We start from the raw sequence: 17,477 nt of genomic DNA, 5'->3' as shown, positions 1-17,477 counted from the left end.
ACATACACACGAATCCCGGAGGAGATGGTCTTATGGTCACACACATCAAAGAGGTGAGATTTAGGAGGAAAGGTACAGACCTGTAATAAATGGTCGCCTTCCCCCAATCTTAATTTGTTAAATGACCTCCACTAGCACTTGTTTTGTCTTAGCTCAGAGAGACTGGGGTGAACTTTACTTCAGCTGTGCTGGGACTGTGGCCGCAGAGAGAACTTCTCTCAGGCCAGATACTCTAGGCATCCACCCCATTCCGCCTCCACTTCTTCCAGTCATGAGCCAGCTGGTGTGAGAGATGTGACTTGAGGGAGGTAAGTGCAGGGCACTGGGGGGGCCTCTGAAGAATCCGGAGATGGGGCGAGTCAGGGGAGGCCTTTGGAACCCCATTATTGCTGTGGAGGGAGAACCCCAGACTTTGGGGCTGGGGACAGAGAGCAGGCCGGCATTCTGTGCTGTGGGGCTGGGAGGGCCTGGGGCAGGGCAAGCCTTGAGTGAGTGGGGAGGCTGAGTCAGGTGAAGAAGGCTAATGGGGCCCGCGGCACCATTTTTTTACCGAAGGGCAGACTCTGATCTCTGGGAACTGGCAGAACAGTTGCTCAAAGACAAGTCGCCACGATGACCTATCCTCCTTAGTCGTGGAGGAGAGTGTTCACAGCCTCATGACACAGTCCACGCCCCTGTGAAGGTAAATATGAGGCGAGTCGCCGGAGAGAAAACAGGGTATTAAAGCAGATCCCTGAGAGCCAAAGCAGAGGCTGAGAGTGTGAGCCCAAAGTCAGTGGCCTGGGAGGTGGAGGCGTGTGTGTGTCCTGCTGAGGAGACACAGGGGCCCTTTGTGCGGGGCCTGAGCTGCCTCCTGTGTCCCGGTGCTGCCGGCTCCTGGGGAACATGTCGGGGCTCCTCCTTTCCATGCTGCTGGCCGCTGCTCTGGGGCAGGTAAGCTCCCTCTCCTTCTGCTTCCCCTTGGGAGGCTGCAGAGGTTCCTATTTCTTCAGGTCAGAAATGAAAAAAGAAGAAGATGGAGGAATTGAGGGAGGGGGAGGTGGTGCAGGATAAATTCCTTGTGGAAAGACTTCCTGCCAAAAGAGGAGCCATTTTCCTCTCCAAGGAAAGTTGGGTTTTAGTTTATTAGCTTCAGGAAAGAAGTGGAAAACATTTCTCCCTCTCAGGTAATGGCACTAAATCCCACTTTCGATACATTTGAACAGCTCCCAAACTTGAATAAATGTGTATTTTAAGTGGAGTAGGACACACACCACGGATCTGGGAGAAGGCGGCCCCGCCTGGGGACAGTGGGGTGAATGGTGCCTCTTCATTTGGACCCCAGGCTGCGGCTCAGCTTTCCAGGGCTGTGTGCAGAAGGTGCAGAGAGCCACTGGAAAAAATGATCCTGACAACTTTCTTCAATTAAGTCTGTCCTTGTTGGAGAGGAGCACTTTGGAAACACGTTTATATTTTTCAAACATTCTGTTACTTCGTCTTTTTTCAACTCATGTTTTTCTCACTTTTCGTGAAAGGGAACCAGTCCATGAAGACTTTGAAATAGTTTAAGCCACAGACCAAAGGGAAGGTTAATTCAATAGGAGCAATTCATTGCCTTAGTATTTTTTACCAAGAAGATGAAAACAGGGTGATTTATTTATGGATTTATGTACACGGCAGAGGTTATTGCTTGCATAGAGGATAGAGCCTTTGAAACCTCCTGGTGATTTGGAAACCATGGGACATGTCTTTGAGTTAATAGTTGATTAGGGCAGTAAATTGTATTTTGGGAAATAAGAGGTTGAAATTTGTTATATTTTACACGGAGAGATCTAAGATTATAAAAGAATCCTAGCAAGAATGCGGGTGGTACAGTTTATTTCCAGTGTTAGGTGGAGCGTGCCTTTCCCCAGTGGGGCAGCCTATCTCCCACTCCACCCTTCTTGAGAAAAATCCTATCACTGTTGTGAATGGAGAGCCTATAAGGTATTCCTAAACAGTAAATATTCTATTATAGAGAGATGTGTCCAAAATTAAAAAACAAAACAAAACAAAACATAAAAAGGTGTTAAAATGCAGAAACGAGAAAGTATTATTTTGCTTACTTTTGCCATTATGAATTTTTAAGGAAGAATACCTACCATTTGTTGAACATCTGCCACGTGCCAAACACTGTGTTAGGTACTTTAGTTATTATCTTAATCCTCAAAATAACCTTATAAGGTGGATGTTATTAATCCCATTTTACAGAGGAGGATTGAGGCTCAAAGATCAAATAAATGATAAAAAGTCATCTAAGATCACTCTCTATATAGAGAGAACTATACCAAAGCTCAGCTTTGGGGTCAAAACCCTTTCTTTCTGTTATGCCAAAAGAGCCTTTTTGGGTGTACCAAAAGAATTCTGTTCCATTTCTTTTCCATCCCACCAAAGGAGTCTACTGACTCTTGTTGTTTTGAGATTTTGATTTTGAAAACAGTCAAAATGTCTGAAAAAAATATGTAACTTTTAATTTTCCCACTATTAGCCATTTCTGGGACTCTTCATTTTTGTATTTTTGAATTATTATCTATTACAGTTTTCCTTGAGACAGATCTTCCTTTCACCTCTCTTGTGAAGCAGGTATGCTAGCAACAATTTTCTCAGTTTTTGTTTGACTGGAAATGCCTTTAATTTCACTTTCATTTTTGAAAGATAGTTTCACTGGAGATAGAATTCCAGGTTGACAGCCCCACACCCCCAACCCCCTTTTAGCACTGAGTCTTGTTCTCTTCCTCCTCCTTTTTAAAAAGACTTAATTTTTTTTTTTTTTTTAAGTAGCTTTAAGATCATGGCAAATTTGAGGGGCGCCTGGGTGGTGCAGTTGGTTAAGATTCCAATTCTTGGTTTCGGCTTAGGTTATGATCTCAGGGTCTTTTCTCACTCTGTTTTCAAAACTTTCTCTTTACCTTTGGTTTTCCACAATGTTACCTTGTGGCCTCAGAGATTATATAGAAATACTTCAAGACTGGAAAGGAAAACATGTGTCCCCAGGTGGGCAGTTTTGAGAGTAGCCTTCTCCTTAAGAGGAAGCAATATGAGGAAAAGCATGGGGGGAGGAAACGACCTGGTGGGTCTAGCGAGTAGCAAGATGCAAGGGAGAGTGAATTGAGAGTGAAGGTTGAGAGGAAGAATAAACCAGCACAGGCTTTAGTCAGCATGCTTCTAATTTTGGACCACACAGTGTACCCAGTAGGGGACCACTCATGGGCTTTAAGGAGAGGAGCAGTAGAATCAGATCTGTTTTTAAAAGAGATGTCACCAGAAGCAATGTGGTAGATTCATTTGGGAAGTCATTCTTGAGGAAGCAAAACCAGTTAAGAATGTACTGAGCTGTCATCCTCAGTAGCAGTCTCAATGGCGAAAGAGTGACTAGTTCTCAGGATATGAGGACACCAAGCATCAGTCACTGAATGTCTATGGTAAGTGAGGAAGAGGAAAATGACCTGGATGACTCTTGGCTTCCAAATGCCAAACTTTGGAGAAGCTGTCTAAAAGGCAGAGGTTTGTGAGAGATGATGAGTTTGGGGGAAATGAGTTTTTCCCATGGGACATTCTAGTGACAACATCAGTTGGTAGCCAGCCATATGGCTCTAGAGCTCAGGGAAAAATCCTGGATGGAAATTTAGTTTGAAGCTTCACGAGATGGAAATTGAAGGCAAGGGGGTGGACAAGATTGCTAAGAGACAGTGGGCAGAGTGAGAAAAGCAATACATTGAGGTCACAAAACACCAGTTAGTCTAAATGTATGAAATATTTGGGGAAGAGGAATCTGCAAAAGAGATTGAGAGTGTATGTTGAGAATAAGGGCAGAATTGGGATGGTCTGGTATCATGAAAGCCAGGGGAGCAGAAGAGATTAAGAGTCAAATGCCTCAGAGAAGGGGACAAGGGGCAGCCTAGAGACTCCATGAACACAAGCCTAGCTGAGCGGCCACTCAACTTTGCAGGGAGGCCTTGCTAACCATGGCTGAATCTTGGAAAAACTGAGAAGTAGACACTATTTCTACTCCCTTCTCCACTCTTGTATTTCTGTCCCCTTCTTCATTCTCCAGACTCTCAGCACTGTTTCCTCAAACTCCAACCTCATATTGAACCTCCCACTTGAATTGTAGCTGAAAGTGTTTCTCTGTTTCATCTGGGATGGCAGGATTGCAAACTGATGTTTTTAAAGGTAGGATTTTTGAGTTGGAAGGAGGTTTAGAACTCTGGATCGGTGCAACGGCCTCCAGTCTATCAAATAAAAATTGGAAGTTAATTATATAACTTACTTGCCAGGCACTGTGCTAGGTGCCAACAGTATACCCACAAAAGAGCCCCAAGTTCTGGCTGGGTAACTGTCAGCCCGTGGAGAAGACAGGCTCTTACACAGATAATTTCAGTACAAGGGCATGTAAAAGGGAGGCAGGAGAGGTTGTAAAACGTTTTCTGGAAAAGATGATGCCTAAACAGAGCCAGGTGAAGAGTGGGAGTAGGGGAGGTATGTTCAAGGCGAAAGGAACAGCATCGGATATGCAGGGAACTGCAGACCCTTGAACTTGCTAGAACCTGAGGCAGGCAAGCGATGAGGAGGGCCCTCAATGTTATGCTTAGGAGTTTGGACTTTCCTGTAAGTCAGTGACTTTCAGGTGTCAGGGATGAAGGAGAGGAGCAGGTGAGGTTGGTTTTCAGCTTCCTGGCTTGGGGAACTCAGTGATTGGCATCACCATTCACTAAAATAGGGACTGCTAGTTGAGGAGCATTCTGTTGGGGGGAGGGAGAAAATGAGATGCTCACCAGCATCAAAGTGGATATACCCAGTGGAAACTCACAGGTTGCAAGCTTAGGGAGAGAGGTCTAGGCAGGAAAGGGGAGACAGATGCAGAGATTAGGTGGCTTGTTCAGGATCAAAGCTGGTTTGTGGCAGGACCTGGGCTAGGGAAGGAAGGAAGGTAAGGGTTGAGAGCTCAGGCTCTGAAATCTGTCTGCCTTGTTTAACTCCTTTTCCTACCGCTTGATGTGTATGATCTAGGACAGGTTACATAATCTGAGTTCCAGTGGCCTTATAGAATGGGGTGTGTAGTTTCTTATGGCTACTCTAACCAACCACCACAAACTCAGGGGTGGAAAATAACACATATTTATTATCTTATAGTTCTGGATGTCAGTAGTCTGAAAACGGATCTTAGGGGGCTAAATCAAGTATTGGGCAGGTCTGTGTTCCTTCTGGAGGGTCTAGGGGAGAATCTGTTCTTTGCCTTTTACAGCTTTTTAAAGGTGCCTTCACTTCTGGCTCATGACTACTTTTCAGCTGTGATGTCACTCCTGTCTCTGCTTCTATCATCCTATCTCCTCTAGCATTCCTGCCGCTCTCCTTTTTTTTTCTTTTTTGAGAGAATGAGAGAGAGAGCGAGAGCACGCAAGAGTAGGATGGAGTGAAGGGAGGATCCTGACCCGAGCAGAAATCAAGAGCTGGATGCTTGAAAAAAGGCTCAATATCACTCAGTATCAGGGAAATACAAATCAAAACCACAGTGAGATACCGCATCACGCCGGTCAGAATGGCTAAAATTAATAAGTCAGGAAATGACAGATATTGGCAAGGATGTGGAGAAAGGGGAAACCTCTTACACTGTTGGTGGGAATGCAAGCTGGTGCAGCCACTCTGGAAAACAGCATGGAGGTTTCTCAAGAAGTTAAAAAGAGAGCTACCCTATAACCCAGCAATCGCACTACTAGGTATTTATCCCAAAGATACAAATATAGTGATCTGAAAGAGCACGTGCACCCCAATATTTATAGCAGCAATGTCCACAATCGCCAAACTGTGGAAAGAGCCCAGATGTCCCTCGACAGAGGAGTGGATAAAGATGTGGTCCATATATACAATGGAATATTACTCAGCCATCAAAAAAAGAAATCTTGTCATTTGCAATGATGTGGATGGAGCTAGAGGGTATTACGCTAAGTGAAATAAGTCAATCAGAGAATGACAATGAAATGACTTCACTCACATGTGGGATTTAAGAAACCAAACAAAGGAGGATGGGGAAGGGAGAAAAAAAAAATAGGACGAAATCAGAGAGGGAGAAAAACCATAAGAGACTCTAAATCATAGAAACTGAGGGTTGTGGGAGAGGAGGGGGTAACTGGGTGGTGGGCATGAAGGGCACGTGATGTAATGAACTGAGTGTTATACACAACTGATGACTCAGTGAACTCTACCTCTGAAACTAAACACGATATGTTAATTTCTTGAATTAAAAAAAAAGTCAGATGCTCAAATGACTAGGCCGCCCAGGTGTCCCCTGCCTGTTTCCCTTTTAAGGATGCTTGTGGTTACATAGGGCCTCCCTGGTTAATCTAGGATAATCTCATCTGAAGATTCTTAACTACTTCTGTGAAATCCCCTTTGCTATGTAAGGTAACAGATGATACCACAGACAGCAGCAAAGTGCTTACCCCTCAAAAAGCTCACATTCTTGATGCATGCTTCAGAAAATAAACATACAGAACATGCAGGAATAAGATAGGTGGTAAGAAGGTCTATGGCAAAAAGGCCGTGCAGGGTGGTGTTTTATAAAGGGTGGTTACTGATAAATGTGAGCCAAGACCCAAGCGGGTGGAAGAGTGAGAGATGAAGGTACCTGGGGGAGGAGCAGGCTTGGAGTGGTCAAAGAATGACGTGGGTGTGGAGTGGAATGGAGCAAGCCAGTGGGTGAGTGACAGCGGGCAAAGGAAGGTAACAGGTGGGGACCCAATGTTGCAGGGCCTTAGAGGGTAGTTTGACTTTTTTTTGTTTTTAAGATTTTATTTATTTTTTTGAGAGAGAGAGAAAGCATGAGCAGGCAGTGGGGCAGAGGGAGAGGAAACACAATGCAGGACTCGATCCCAGGACCCTGGGATCATAACAAGAGTTGAAGGCAGACGCTTAACTGACTGAGCCTGGTAGTTTGGCTTTTACATTGAAATGGGAAGCCATGAGGAAGCCACCTTTTCTGAGCGAGGAGTGGCATGAATTAAAGTCTGATTGTAAAAGGATACACGTATTTATTGTATACCATTTGATAAGCTCTGGGATAAGTACATACTCATAAAACTATCACCACTCTCAAAGCCATAAACCTATCCATCGCCCCCCAAAGTTTCCTCCTGTCCCCTTTATTGTTCTTTGTGCTAGGAACATTTAACATAAGATCTAGTCTCTTAGCAAAATTTAAGTATATAACATGGTACTGTTAGCTATAGGTGCTGTAGCTTATTTTATTTTAACCACTCTGCCCAGTGGAGGATATCTAGGACAAAGGGGGAAGCGAAGAGAACATTTAGGAGACGATTATAATCCTCTAAAGTGAGAAATAACTGTGGCTTGGATCACCGGGACAGCAGTGGGGGTGTTCAGAAATGATTAGAGTGGGTACATTTTAAAGATGTCACCAACAGGATTTACTGAAGGGATGGGAAGTGGAATGTGAGAGGGGCAGTCAAGAGGGGCCCGACCCCAAGGTATTCTGAAAAAATGAAATTGGCGCGCGCTCAAGCGAGGGTGTGCACGGAGGAGAAGATCGGGAGGGAAACTCGGGAGTTCCCGTTGGTCGCGTTGAACTTGCTAGGCCCATCCCATCTCCACGGGGAGGTCTGGCAGCTTGTGGCTGAGGCCGGAAGGGAGGTGTGGTGGGAGCTAGGAGCCTTGAGAGGCCTCCACCACAGAGGGCTCCAATTAGGGATGAAGAAGGTGCGAAGAACCCAGCAAAGCACCCGGGGAAGGAGGCATCGGTGAGGAGGGAGGAGGAAGTGATGCGCTGGGAGCTCAGCGGAGAAAGGTTCAAGGAACGAGGGTCCAGTTAGATAGATATTCTCACAGCTCACCACCCCGTCTCCTACCCGTTTAGAGGAAGGCTTCTATTTCCAGAACTCTCTGAACGCAGTGTGAGGAATCTAACGGCTCCTGTGTTACCCCCTGCAGTTCCGCTGCCAGGCGCAGGGGGGCGCGCCACTGGCCGCGGCGGCGCCGGAAGCCAGGCCCGGAGGAGAACTAGGAGAACCGGAAGTGCAGCCCCGCAGGCAGTTCTGTCACTGGCCCTGTAAATGCCCCCGTGCGCAGCCCAGCTGCCCTCGGGGAGTGAGCCTGCTGAGGGACGGCTGCGGGTGCTGTAAGATCTGTGCCAAGCAACCGGGGGACATCTGCAATGAAGCCGACCTCTGTGACCCCCACAAGGGGCTCTACTGTGACTACTCAGCCGACAGGCCTCGCTTCGAGACCGGCGTGTGCGCGCGTAAGTGTCTCCCGCTGGGACCTCGGGCGACGCTCGCGTCTGTCTGGGCGCCAGGTCTCCCCCCAGTAATGGTTCCTGTGGGATAATCCGTGGAGTTCAGCCACGGGTGGGGCCGGTTTTGTCGTCGTGGGCCACACGTGACACCGGCGATGTTTACACGTGGTCCGAACCTCCTGCGGTTTTAGTGGCACCGTAGTGAACCAGTTATTCTCAGGTGATTGCTTTCAGGGAGAAAAAGAGCTAAGATGATGTAAGGAGGAGCAGACTTCTTCAGGCGCCACACAGTGACAGCTTTTGTCCCTGCGGTCGAACGCTGTCAATTTAGCCTTCTCTGGAGCTAAAAAGGAATCTCGCTTCAAGTGTAAGGACGTGTATGGAGTGTGCAGACGTACTGAATTCTCCAGATAACCAGCAAGTCACTGTTCTTTTCAGATGAAGCTGATGTGTAAAAAGGAAGGTAGGGGTACCCCAAATCACAGCCTGACCCTCGGCTTGAGGGGTTTTAGCTCTGGAGACGGATTGAGACCCTCTGAATTGACACCTCGAGGATAATTCAGGATCCTGATTTGCCTGGGATTAAAAATGAAGATTTCCAAGGGAAGAGAAATACCCGTGTGAGCTGGACATTTGAGTCAGTCCAGAGGAAAGATTGCCCACTGTGTGGGCAGGCAGATTACTCCTGAAGTCTGGGTGTGAGCATGGACTGAATGTGTAGAGCTGTTCAGGGTTGATAGCCTGATACCCCTGTTTCGTGCTGACTAAACTATATGGATTAAGAATGTAGGTGCTGGGTTCCAGTTCTGGGCTTCATGTGCCGAGTGATCTTGACGTCAAGTTGCTTAACCTCTCCGTGCCTCAGCTACGTCATATATATTTCCTACCTTACAGAAATTCCCGGAGGAGCAAATTAAATAGATACAAAACCCCAAACACCTAGCAGAATATCTGGTCGGCAGTAGACTCCTAAAAATGTAGGCTATTATTTATGGAAATTTAACAGGGAAAACATGTCCTATCAGACTCTGGCATCATGATACCCCTTTCTCCCAAACGGTGCTGGGCAAGTTATTTCATTAACCTAATAAACACGTAGTGAGCAGCCACTACCACAAGTTATTTCATTAACCTAACAAGCATGTAGTGAGCAGCCACTACCATGCTAAGCATTGGGACCAGCAGCTGGGGACACAAGAAAGAAAGAAAGAAAGAAAGAAAAAAATATATATGTCCTGCCCTCACAGAGTCAAAGTTTATTGTGTCAGACAGATCTGTCCACACGTGATGTCACATACAATGTGGTAAGTATTTTAACAGAGTGTAGCCATGAGGATGGGGATGAGGATGACCTCTAACTGGAGTCACAAACCATGGCCCAGGGGCCAAATCAGGTCCAGAGCCTGTTTTTGGAAGTAACATTTTATTGGAGGAGATCCACACCATCCAATTACATGGGCTATGGCAGCTTAATGGTACAGAGCCCAGTAGCTGTGACAAAACCCCAATGGTCTATAAATGCTAAGATATTTACTGTTTGGCTCTTTATGGAACATTTGCTGATCCATGATATAGAACGATGATTTTTAAACTTTGGTCTGAGGACCCCTTTAGTCTTAGAAATTAATAAAGACCCCAAGAGCTTTTGTTAATGTGAGTTTTCTGTATTGGTATTTAAATGGATTAGGGATTTAAAAATACTTACTAATTCATTTAAAAATAAGAAACCCATTGCAACCTGATGGGAATAATGTATTTGTTAAAAATATTTTATTTTCTAAAACAAAAAATTAGAAGAATGGAACGGGTTTACAGTTTTGTACCTCTCTCTAATGTCTAGCTTAATGGAAGATAGCTCGATTTCCCCATCCGCTGCTGCTTTCAATCTATTCCTGTGTGTTATTTTGGTTGACTTCTATGAAGGGAATCCAGCCTGACACAGGTCATTGGAAAAGGCAGGGGTATTTTAGCAGAATTTTCAGATAATTGTGAATATTTTCTTTGATATTCTTTTGAATATTCTCTTTGGTAAACTTGAGGAGTGGTAGTTTCTTGGAAATTAGCTGCATCATTAGAATCTGAAACCATAACAATGAATTTGTCGAACTCTGTGACAATAAAATGTATTGGTCTATCCAAGATCTACTTGGATGTTTTACTTATATATAATTTTGTAATATCATGCATTGTTTATTTGGAAAATGCTAGTTTGGAACAGTGGTTATATAGATATTCCAAAGATTGATATACTTAATTATACAATATTTTAAAATATCACATTAATGAATACTAATCTTATCAGAAAAGTCTGCATATTGGGTAGATATAAAGATCTCAGTGGTGGATACAGGTTTTCCAAAATTCTAATTTTTGCTTGAAAGCCTGAATTCTGTCATCGGCCAGAAAGTTGTTTTCCTTGAAGTGACAGGCTCACTGTTGATTTTGAAGGAAATGTCTGCCAAATACCTGAGTAATCCTGGTTTCTCTGTCAGTCATTTCTTTAGGTGAAATTCCTAATGAAAAAGTGGTTGTTTCAGCCCCAAACTCAGACAATAGATTAGTTGCTTCTCCTCAAGAAGAATATCTACAGAAATGCTCTGTGGATACTTCCTGTTTTGTCACACAGGATATTTAAAAGACATATATTTGATGGTTAAAATTTAATAAAGTTTGTAATTTTTATTAAGTAAAACTAGCCTTTTTTTCCCCTCCAAAAGTACATTTATGGATAAGTGCATTGACAAGGCAAACACAGTGACTACCCCGTATAATCGACTTCATGCTTAGGTTCCAGCTTTTGTACCTTAGTGCAAATATCCACACAGTGAAAACAGCCAGGCACCTCTTGGTATTCTGGAAAAGAGTTTTGGCCTCACGGATTCTCATGAAAGGACTTCAGTATTGCCAAGAGGTCCGAGGGGTCATACTTTTGAGAACTGTTGATCCAGGTCAAGAACGCCTCTCAGAGCAGTGAAAGTTTCCTCCAATTCTCTTAATGAAAAAAGAGTTACTGTGTGGCACTGTACTTAAACAAATTATGTTTGTACTTAAATTATGTATGTACTTAAGCAAATTCTCTTCAATCATTCATGTAGCCTCATTTCCTACGAATATATCCCTGCCTATGGTGGGACATTTAGCAAAACCTCTTTTTTACCTTCCACCAATCCATCTCTCAGAGTCATTAACTCACTGCCATCTTCACAGTGACAGAACAGGGCCCGTGCTTGGTCGCAATTCTGAAAGTGACCAATTGGGGCTGATAGTCTAGAAAATGTCTAATTTTCACCTTTTACAGGTGTTTTGGAAAGGAGGTTCTAGATGGGGCCTAAGAAATTGAGAACGTAACCTCATGAAGGAGATGGCTGTTACCTCTGAGGTTTCTCATGGGAGGTCTGGCCTATCAGTTACGGCTTCTTTGGTGATTTTGCTTTTCTCTCTTTCAGACCTTATAGCTGTGGGGTGCGAGTTCAACAGGGTGCATTATCGTAATGGCCAAGTCTTTCAGCCCAGCCCCCTGTTTAGCTGCCTCTGTGTGAGTGGGGCCATTGGATGCACACCTCTGTTCATTCCAAAGCTGGATGACAGTCGCTGCTCTGGTGCTAAAGGTAGAAAGAAGTCTGATCAGTCCAACTGTGGCCTGGGACCCTTCCAAAAGCAGCTTTCAGCAAGCTACAAAGCAATGCCAGGTGCTTAGAGGCATATTTATTTTTCATGTATTGGCTTCTCGTGGTTTTCTTTCATGTTTCTTTGATGTACCATAGGTACTCAGTAAGCATCTAATGATCAGCGGTCAGTGTGAGATTTAGTTTGACTGCACCATTACTCAGTCTGCCTCAGAGAGGTATAGTCTAAGAATCTCAAAAGGAAACTTCATAATGTTTTAGATTTTTCCAGTGAAACATTCCAGCTTTTAAAAGCCTTGCTGGGTCAGAAAAACTCTTCTATGCCTCTGTTCATTCCCACTCAACCTCTTCTCAGAAGAGCTGACCAACTATTGTTCACGTGCACCCTGAGAAAAATTTTTGCTTGTATTGTTTATATTATGGGCAAGAAGTGCAAACTAACTCATCCCCCAAATTTTCAAAGGCAACTTTGCTATATGATGAAAGCAGAAATGGAAGCCTACTGATTAAAAATATTTAAGAATATGTTTAGAATTTGTAATTGTTTCTAAAAACAGAAAACAGCCGACATAAGATTATCTTTTCATTCGTTCTGGAAATGATGCTCTCCAGTCACTGACACACGTACAGGGGTTTTAAAGTAGGTTCCCTAGGCATGTGAGTAGTCAGAAACCTATAATGAGGTTCCGTATCACTCCTCTAGAGCACCTGTTCATTTGCAGTGAGTGTCCATATGTTCACAAAGGCTCTATTCTGGTCAGCTCTAAGTTACTACCTTACTTAAGTGCCAGGGCATTTTGGGGACAGGAGTTTCAAAAACACCAACCAATGAAGCACAGATGAGGAAGGACTCAAAAAGGTCAGTATTCATGCCTAGTTATTATTCACATCTCTGTGTTTTCACCCAGAAATCAAGAATGCCTCTTTTATCTAAAGTTAGAGCTTAGGAAATGAGAGATGCCATGGAGATACAGAGGGGATATTCAACTACACTAAAAACTCCTTAAGTTCACTTCTAATATGTGGGTATTTAATAAAAGCCACAATCATCAGAGAAATGATATTTTAGATATTTAAGAACTAACTCTATGAAAAGAACTTTCTCAGAAACTTCCATTATCCCAACTGGTTTGAAAATAATTTAACAGGTTGTAGTGAATTTGCATTTACCATACCTAGTTTTTCAGCTAATAGCAAGACACTACGAATGCTCTAAAACTTCTAAAATTATAAGCCAAACTGTTCTTTCTTCAAAATGTACAGGAATGGTTGATTTTCTGCATTGGATCTGAGGGACTCAGTGTGAGTTCTTGGGACCCATGCATGAACCTCGCTGGTGAGAAAATACCTTAGCCCAGCAGTTTCCACAAGTAAAGCCCTTTGGATCAAGTTCAGTTGGTCTCCTTTGTGGAGGTAGAGCAGTTCCAGATGATTCACTTGGAACCTGGTTGGAGGGGATGTTAGACCATCATACTTGGTGGTTAGTGCTTTGCTACAAAAAACCAAAATCTGCCACTGTGCTCTAGGGAGCTGAGATCACAGGCCTAGACAGGTTTCAAAGGAAGTGTACGTTCAGTCTGAAGTCTCTCCTCTGCTTAACTTTGAAACTGTATTTATGGGCCTGAACAGAAGTTTGGTTTTTTAAATTAAGCACAATGACAAACATACACTCTAAGGTGTATTTGTGGTAGTAATTTATATACTGACTTAATGCAGACAGCTCATGGTTGGAATCTAGCTTTTGTTTGCTCCATATGAAGCATGCAGTGAACGCCCCCATGCTTTCCTCACTGCTCACTGAGTACTAAATAAACTCTCTAAAAGCTCTTCTAGTTTTCTTGCTTTTTAATGAATGTTAAATTTCTGAACTGCAGCTCTTGGCTTAACTTTAGGGGGGTTATTGGTAATACGATAATCTAACCTACCTTTATTTATTGCAGATGCCTGCCGGGGCTTTTAATCTGCTTCCTGCATAGAGGTCTTTAAACTGCTGTCTACCTTCCAGGTATCTTCATGTTTCTGCTTCCTCTCCCTCAGTTCCTTGTGCAATCGCGAGATCTTATTGTAGTAACACTGAAAGCAGTAAAGGATCATTTTATTTTATTTTTTATTTTTTTCAAAGATTTTATTTATTTATTTGACAGAGAGCACAGGGGGAGTGGCAGGCAGAGAGGGAGAAGCAAGCTCCCCTCTGAGTAGGGAGCCCGATGTGGGACTTGATCCCAGGACCCTGGGATCATGACCTGAGCCGAAGGCAGACATTTAACCAACTGAGCCATCCATGCACCCTAAAGGGTCATTTCATTTAAAGACAGCAGAAACTTCAAAGTGCCTACTACTTCCTATCAGGAAGGCAGTTTGCTGGGGGCAGGCGGGGAGTGAATTTTCAGAGTTTTAAATTGGCATTTTAAAGTAATGTAGCCAGAATTTTGCCATGCTCAGTTGCAGATTCAAATCAAAACCTTATTCCAAGCATCAGTTTTAGGATGCATGATAACCTTAAGGAAATGCTTTGAGAAAATAAACCAGTTTGTAGTTTGTTTAAAATGAAGCAATGGCTTGATTCACTCGCGAGCAGAACACGAAGCTCCCAGTGGGTTCATAAGAGAAGACTTCTTATGTACTCACTGTACTCTTATTATTTCTCCCCTTGCCCTCCCTTTTGCTCCAGTGTCAGTAGAATCAGTGGAGGGGGCTCCCTCTATCCACCAACTTATCCACCCACCCATAGCTCTGTCCATCTTTTCCTTTGCCATGTCTTTTTCTAGAAGTGATTTGAAATGACTAGCCAATGGAATGAATACTATGGGCCCAATTCCATAGGGAATGTAGCAGTTAAGCTGAGTGGATAAAATAGATTACATATTTGCCATGACTTAGTAGTATAGGATTTTGACTAGTTCAATGTCATGTAGAAAGTTTTCTAAAAGACTAGATTAAAACAGTGGAGGAAAAATAACTGGCTCAATAGTTTATCCTCAAATATGACTTTTGTATTTTAGATTTTAACATAATAGGAAATTTAACATTAAGACACTGTTCTGATTAATAATATCTTGGCACTCTTAAATGTCTATTTCATTGTTGAAAATAATGTCCAGCAAGAGGCAAGAACCAGAGAAAGCACAGTAGTTTACTACTTAGATGAGCTGAGAAGAAGCAAATGGATACATCTTACTTAGATTTTCAAAAATAAAGTATTTCTATTCTTCCTAAGAAATTGGGACTGTCACATTTGGTTGAAAGGAAATTTGCAAAGTGGGGAAAAAGAAAATGATGAATTAGACCGTAAGCTTATTTTATGCTGAGTTTCACTACATAAAAGTTTCTGATCTATTAATAATTAGCTGAAAAATAATGATTAAAAGTGGTCTGTTGACATGAGCACATAGGTCTGTTGACATATGTGCAGGAGTACATATATGTATACATATGTACTTCCCCCTCTTTATTTTAGCTTATAGGAATCTCCCACTTGTTTGGAAGAGAAAATGTCTTGTGCAAGCAACAAAGTGGACCCCTTGCTCCAGAACATGTGGGATGGGAGTGTCCGATCGGGTCACCAATGAAAATAGCAACTGTGAAATGAGAAAAGAGAGAAGACTGTGTTATATTCAACCTTGTGACAGTAATATAGCCAAGAGCGTAAAGGTAACATTTAATTAGATTTAGCTTCGTTATAATTCATTATTAAGAGACCAAAAAGTATTCTTGCATTTTAGAGGGATAGATGCTGTGTAATTCTTATAAAAATAAGATCACCTCATTGTAACTCTTAAACTAATCAGAGGAAAACAAAGATCAATCTATCTGCACTTCATGGGGGAGAATCTTAACTAGAGGAGAGGTAATGTTACCCTGCTGATTCTCGATATTTTAACAGCTTAACAGTGTGGGTCTTGATCAGCCTGATTTCTTCTGGTAGACCCAACATGTATTATGTTTTTTAAAAATAGATCCTTTTCAGAGTCTTTTAAAAAATATATTAATTTTATGCAGTGGAGTCAAGGCAATGGATAAAAGATTTTGGTTGCTACATCATAGTTATAAAAACAGACATTATGGACATCAGAGAAGTTCTAATCTTGGTTATGTATCACCAGGTTGGAGGGGGAAACCATGTCCAAAATACTCTGTGCTTAGACAGTAGACTTGCCAAAGGACTGTGACACAATAGTTACTCTAGATTTGTTTGGTATAACTAGAGCTGGTCCTGCTTCTAGAACAAAGCAAGATAACCGTCTCAAGAGTTAAGTATTAGGAACACTAAAAGTCTTTTCATCTCCAAGTTATTCCCTATCATGTTAAAAGGTGACAACTCAATTTTAAAGGGATTTAGATATGTCTTATTCATCCACTCAAAGTTGTCTGACCGGTTAGGGAATTTGCTAAGTTTTAGGTAAATAAACATTTAGTAAGACATGGCCCTTGACATTAAATAAGACAGAGAAATTTTCATTCTGGAAACTGGAACTAAGTGGAGTGGATAGCCAAAAAGACTGGGGAGCGGGTGCTATACTCTGACGGAACAAGAACAGGGAGGACAGACTTCCGGTGAGGGAATTTTGAAGGTAGAGAAGAGAGTGCTTTAAGCCACTAAATGGGAAATATTAATGCCCTGGAAATAATTTCTTTCTTTGTGTTTCTATATAGAGTATCACTTTTGTAAACTGTTGTAACTAAATTAAAGAATGACTTCTTAATGTCATGTACCTTTTCAGATCCCCAAAGGAAAAACGTGCCAACCTACTTTCCAACTGCTCAAAGCTGAAAAATTCGTCTTTTCTGGATGCTCAAGCACTCAGAGTTATAAACCCACTTTCTGTGGAGTATGCTTGGATAAGAGATGCTGTATCCCTAATAAGTCTAAAATGATTACCATTCAATTTGACTGCCCAAATGAAGGGTCATTTAAGTGGAAGATGCTGTGGATTACATCTTGCGTATGTCAAAGGAACTGCAGAGAGCCAGGAGATATATTTTCTGAGCTCAAGATCCTATAAAACCTAGTATATATGGGAAAAGTTAAGTTTAGGTAATCATGTCATTACATAAGGAAATTAGAGTGGTTTTAAAAGGGTGGCACATCTACTTTACTGATTTAAAAAAGGGAAGAATACTTACCCATTCTCAGATGACTCTATTTAAGGCATTAGAGGCTATTTAAAATATTCTCTTAAAAATATATGTAAAACTTGGTTAGCTCTTTCTGCTCATAGGTCTTGTCCTTCTGCTTTAATAAAAGCTTTTTTGCACCAAAAATATCTATATATGTATATATATAGCTTAAAATTCTTGAAAGTGAACTCTTGTTTAAAATGTGTAATTATGAAATACACATAGTTGCTTCCATCTCCATATTCCATACATAATGGAAAAATTATACAATTTACAAGAAAGCATTTTATTCTATAAAATAATCTAAAATACTTTGTTGAAGATGTGTAAAACGTTTAGAACTTTTTTAACTTTATTTTTTAAAACTTTATCTGTACTTTGACGGTGTAGCCTAGGATTCCATCAGATGATAATCATTACACAGTGAGTAAGATTCTGGGTTTACTTCTTAAATAGGAATAAGATTA

At 42.2% G+C, this 17,477-nt stretch overlaps 1 protein-coding gene across 2 annotated transcripts; it reads left to right on the top strand.

The window, feature by feature from the left end:
* Nucleotides 1-719: 719 nt before the first annotated feature.
* Nucleotides 720-17,154, top strand: CCN6 (cellular communication network factor 6). 2 transcript variants are annotated; one of them, XR_014312144.1, is made up of 6 exons: nt 755-933; nt 7,963-8,272; nt 11,713-11,955; nt 13,833-13,897; nt 15,350-15,543; nt 16,614-17,154. XR_014312144.1 is itself a non-coding variant. In XM_082731921.1 (5 exons), the coding sequence occupies exons 1-5, from the start codon at nt 886-888 to the stop codon at nt 16,893-16,895; spliced, it is 1,077 nt and encodes a 358-aa protein (XP_082588047.1). In that variant the 5' UTR covers nt 720-885; the 3' UTR covers nt 16,896-17,154. The 2 variants fall into 2 exon arrangements, 1 of the variants encoding a protein (XP_082588047.1); XM_082731921.1 differs by lacking the exon at nt 13,833-13,897 and having other exon boundaries at nt 720-933.
* The last annotated feature ends 323 nt before the right edge of the window (nt 17,155-17,477 follow it).

This window comes from Mustela nivalis (genome assembly GCF_964662115.1).
Source record: "Mustela nivalis genome assembly, chromosome: 5".
Taxonomy (NCBI): Eukaryota; Metazoa; Chordata; class Mammalia; order Carnivora; family Mustelidae; genus Mustela; species Mustela nivalis.
This window is presented reverse-complemented; position numbering and strand designations above follow the sequence as displayed.

Coding starts and splice junctions, on each gene's coding strand:
- CCN6 (XM_082731921.1), top strand. CDS start 886: ATGTCGGGGCTCCTCCTTTCCATGCTGCTGGCCGCTGCTCTGGGGCAG. Junction 934..7,962: donor TGGCCGCTGCTCTGGGGCAG/GTAAGCTCCCTC, acceptor TACCCCCTGCAG/TTCCGCTGCCAGGCGCAGGG. Junction 15,544..16,613: donor ATATAGCCAAGAGCGTAAAG/GTAACATTTAAT, acceptor GTACCTTTTCAG/ATCCCCAAAGGAAAAACGTG.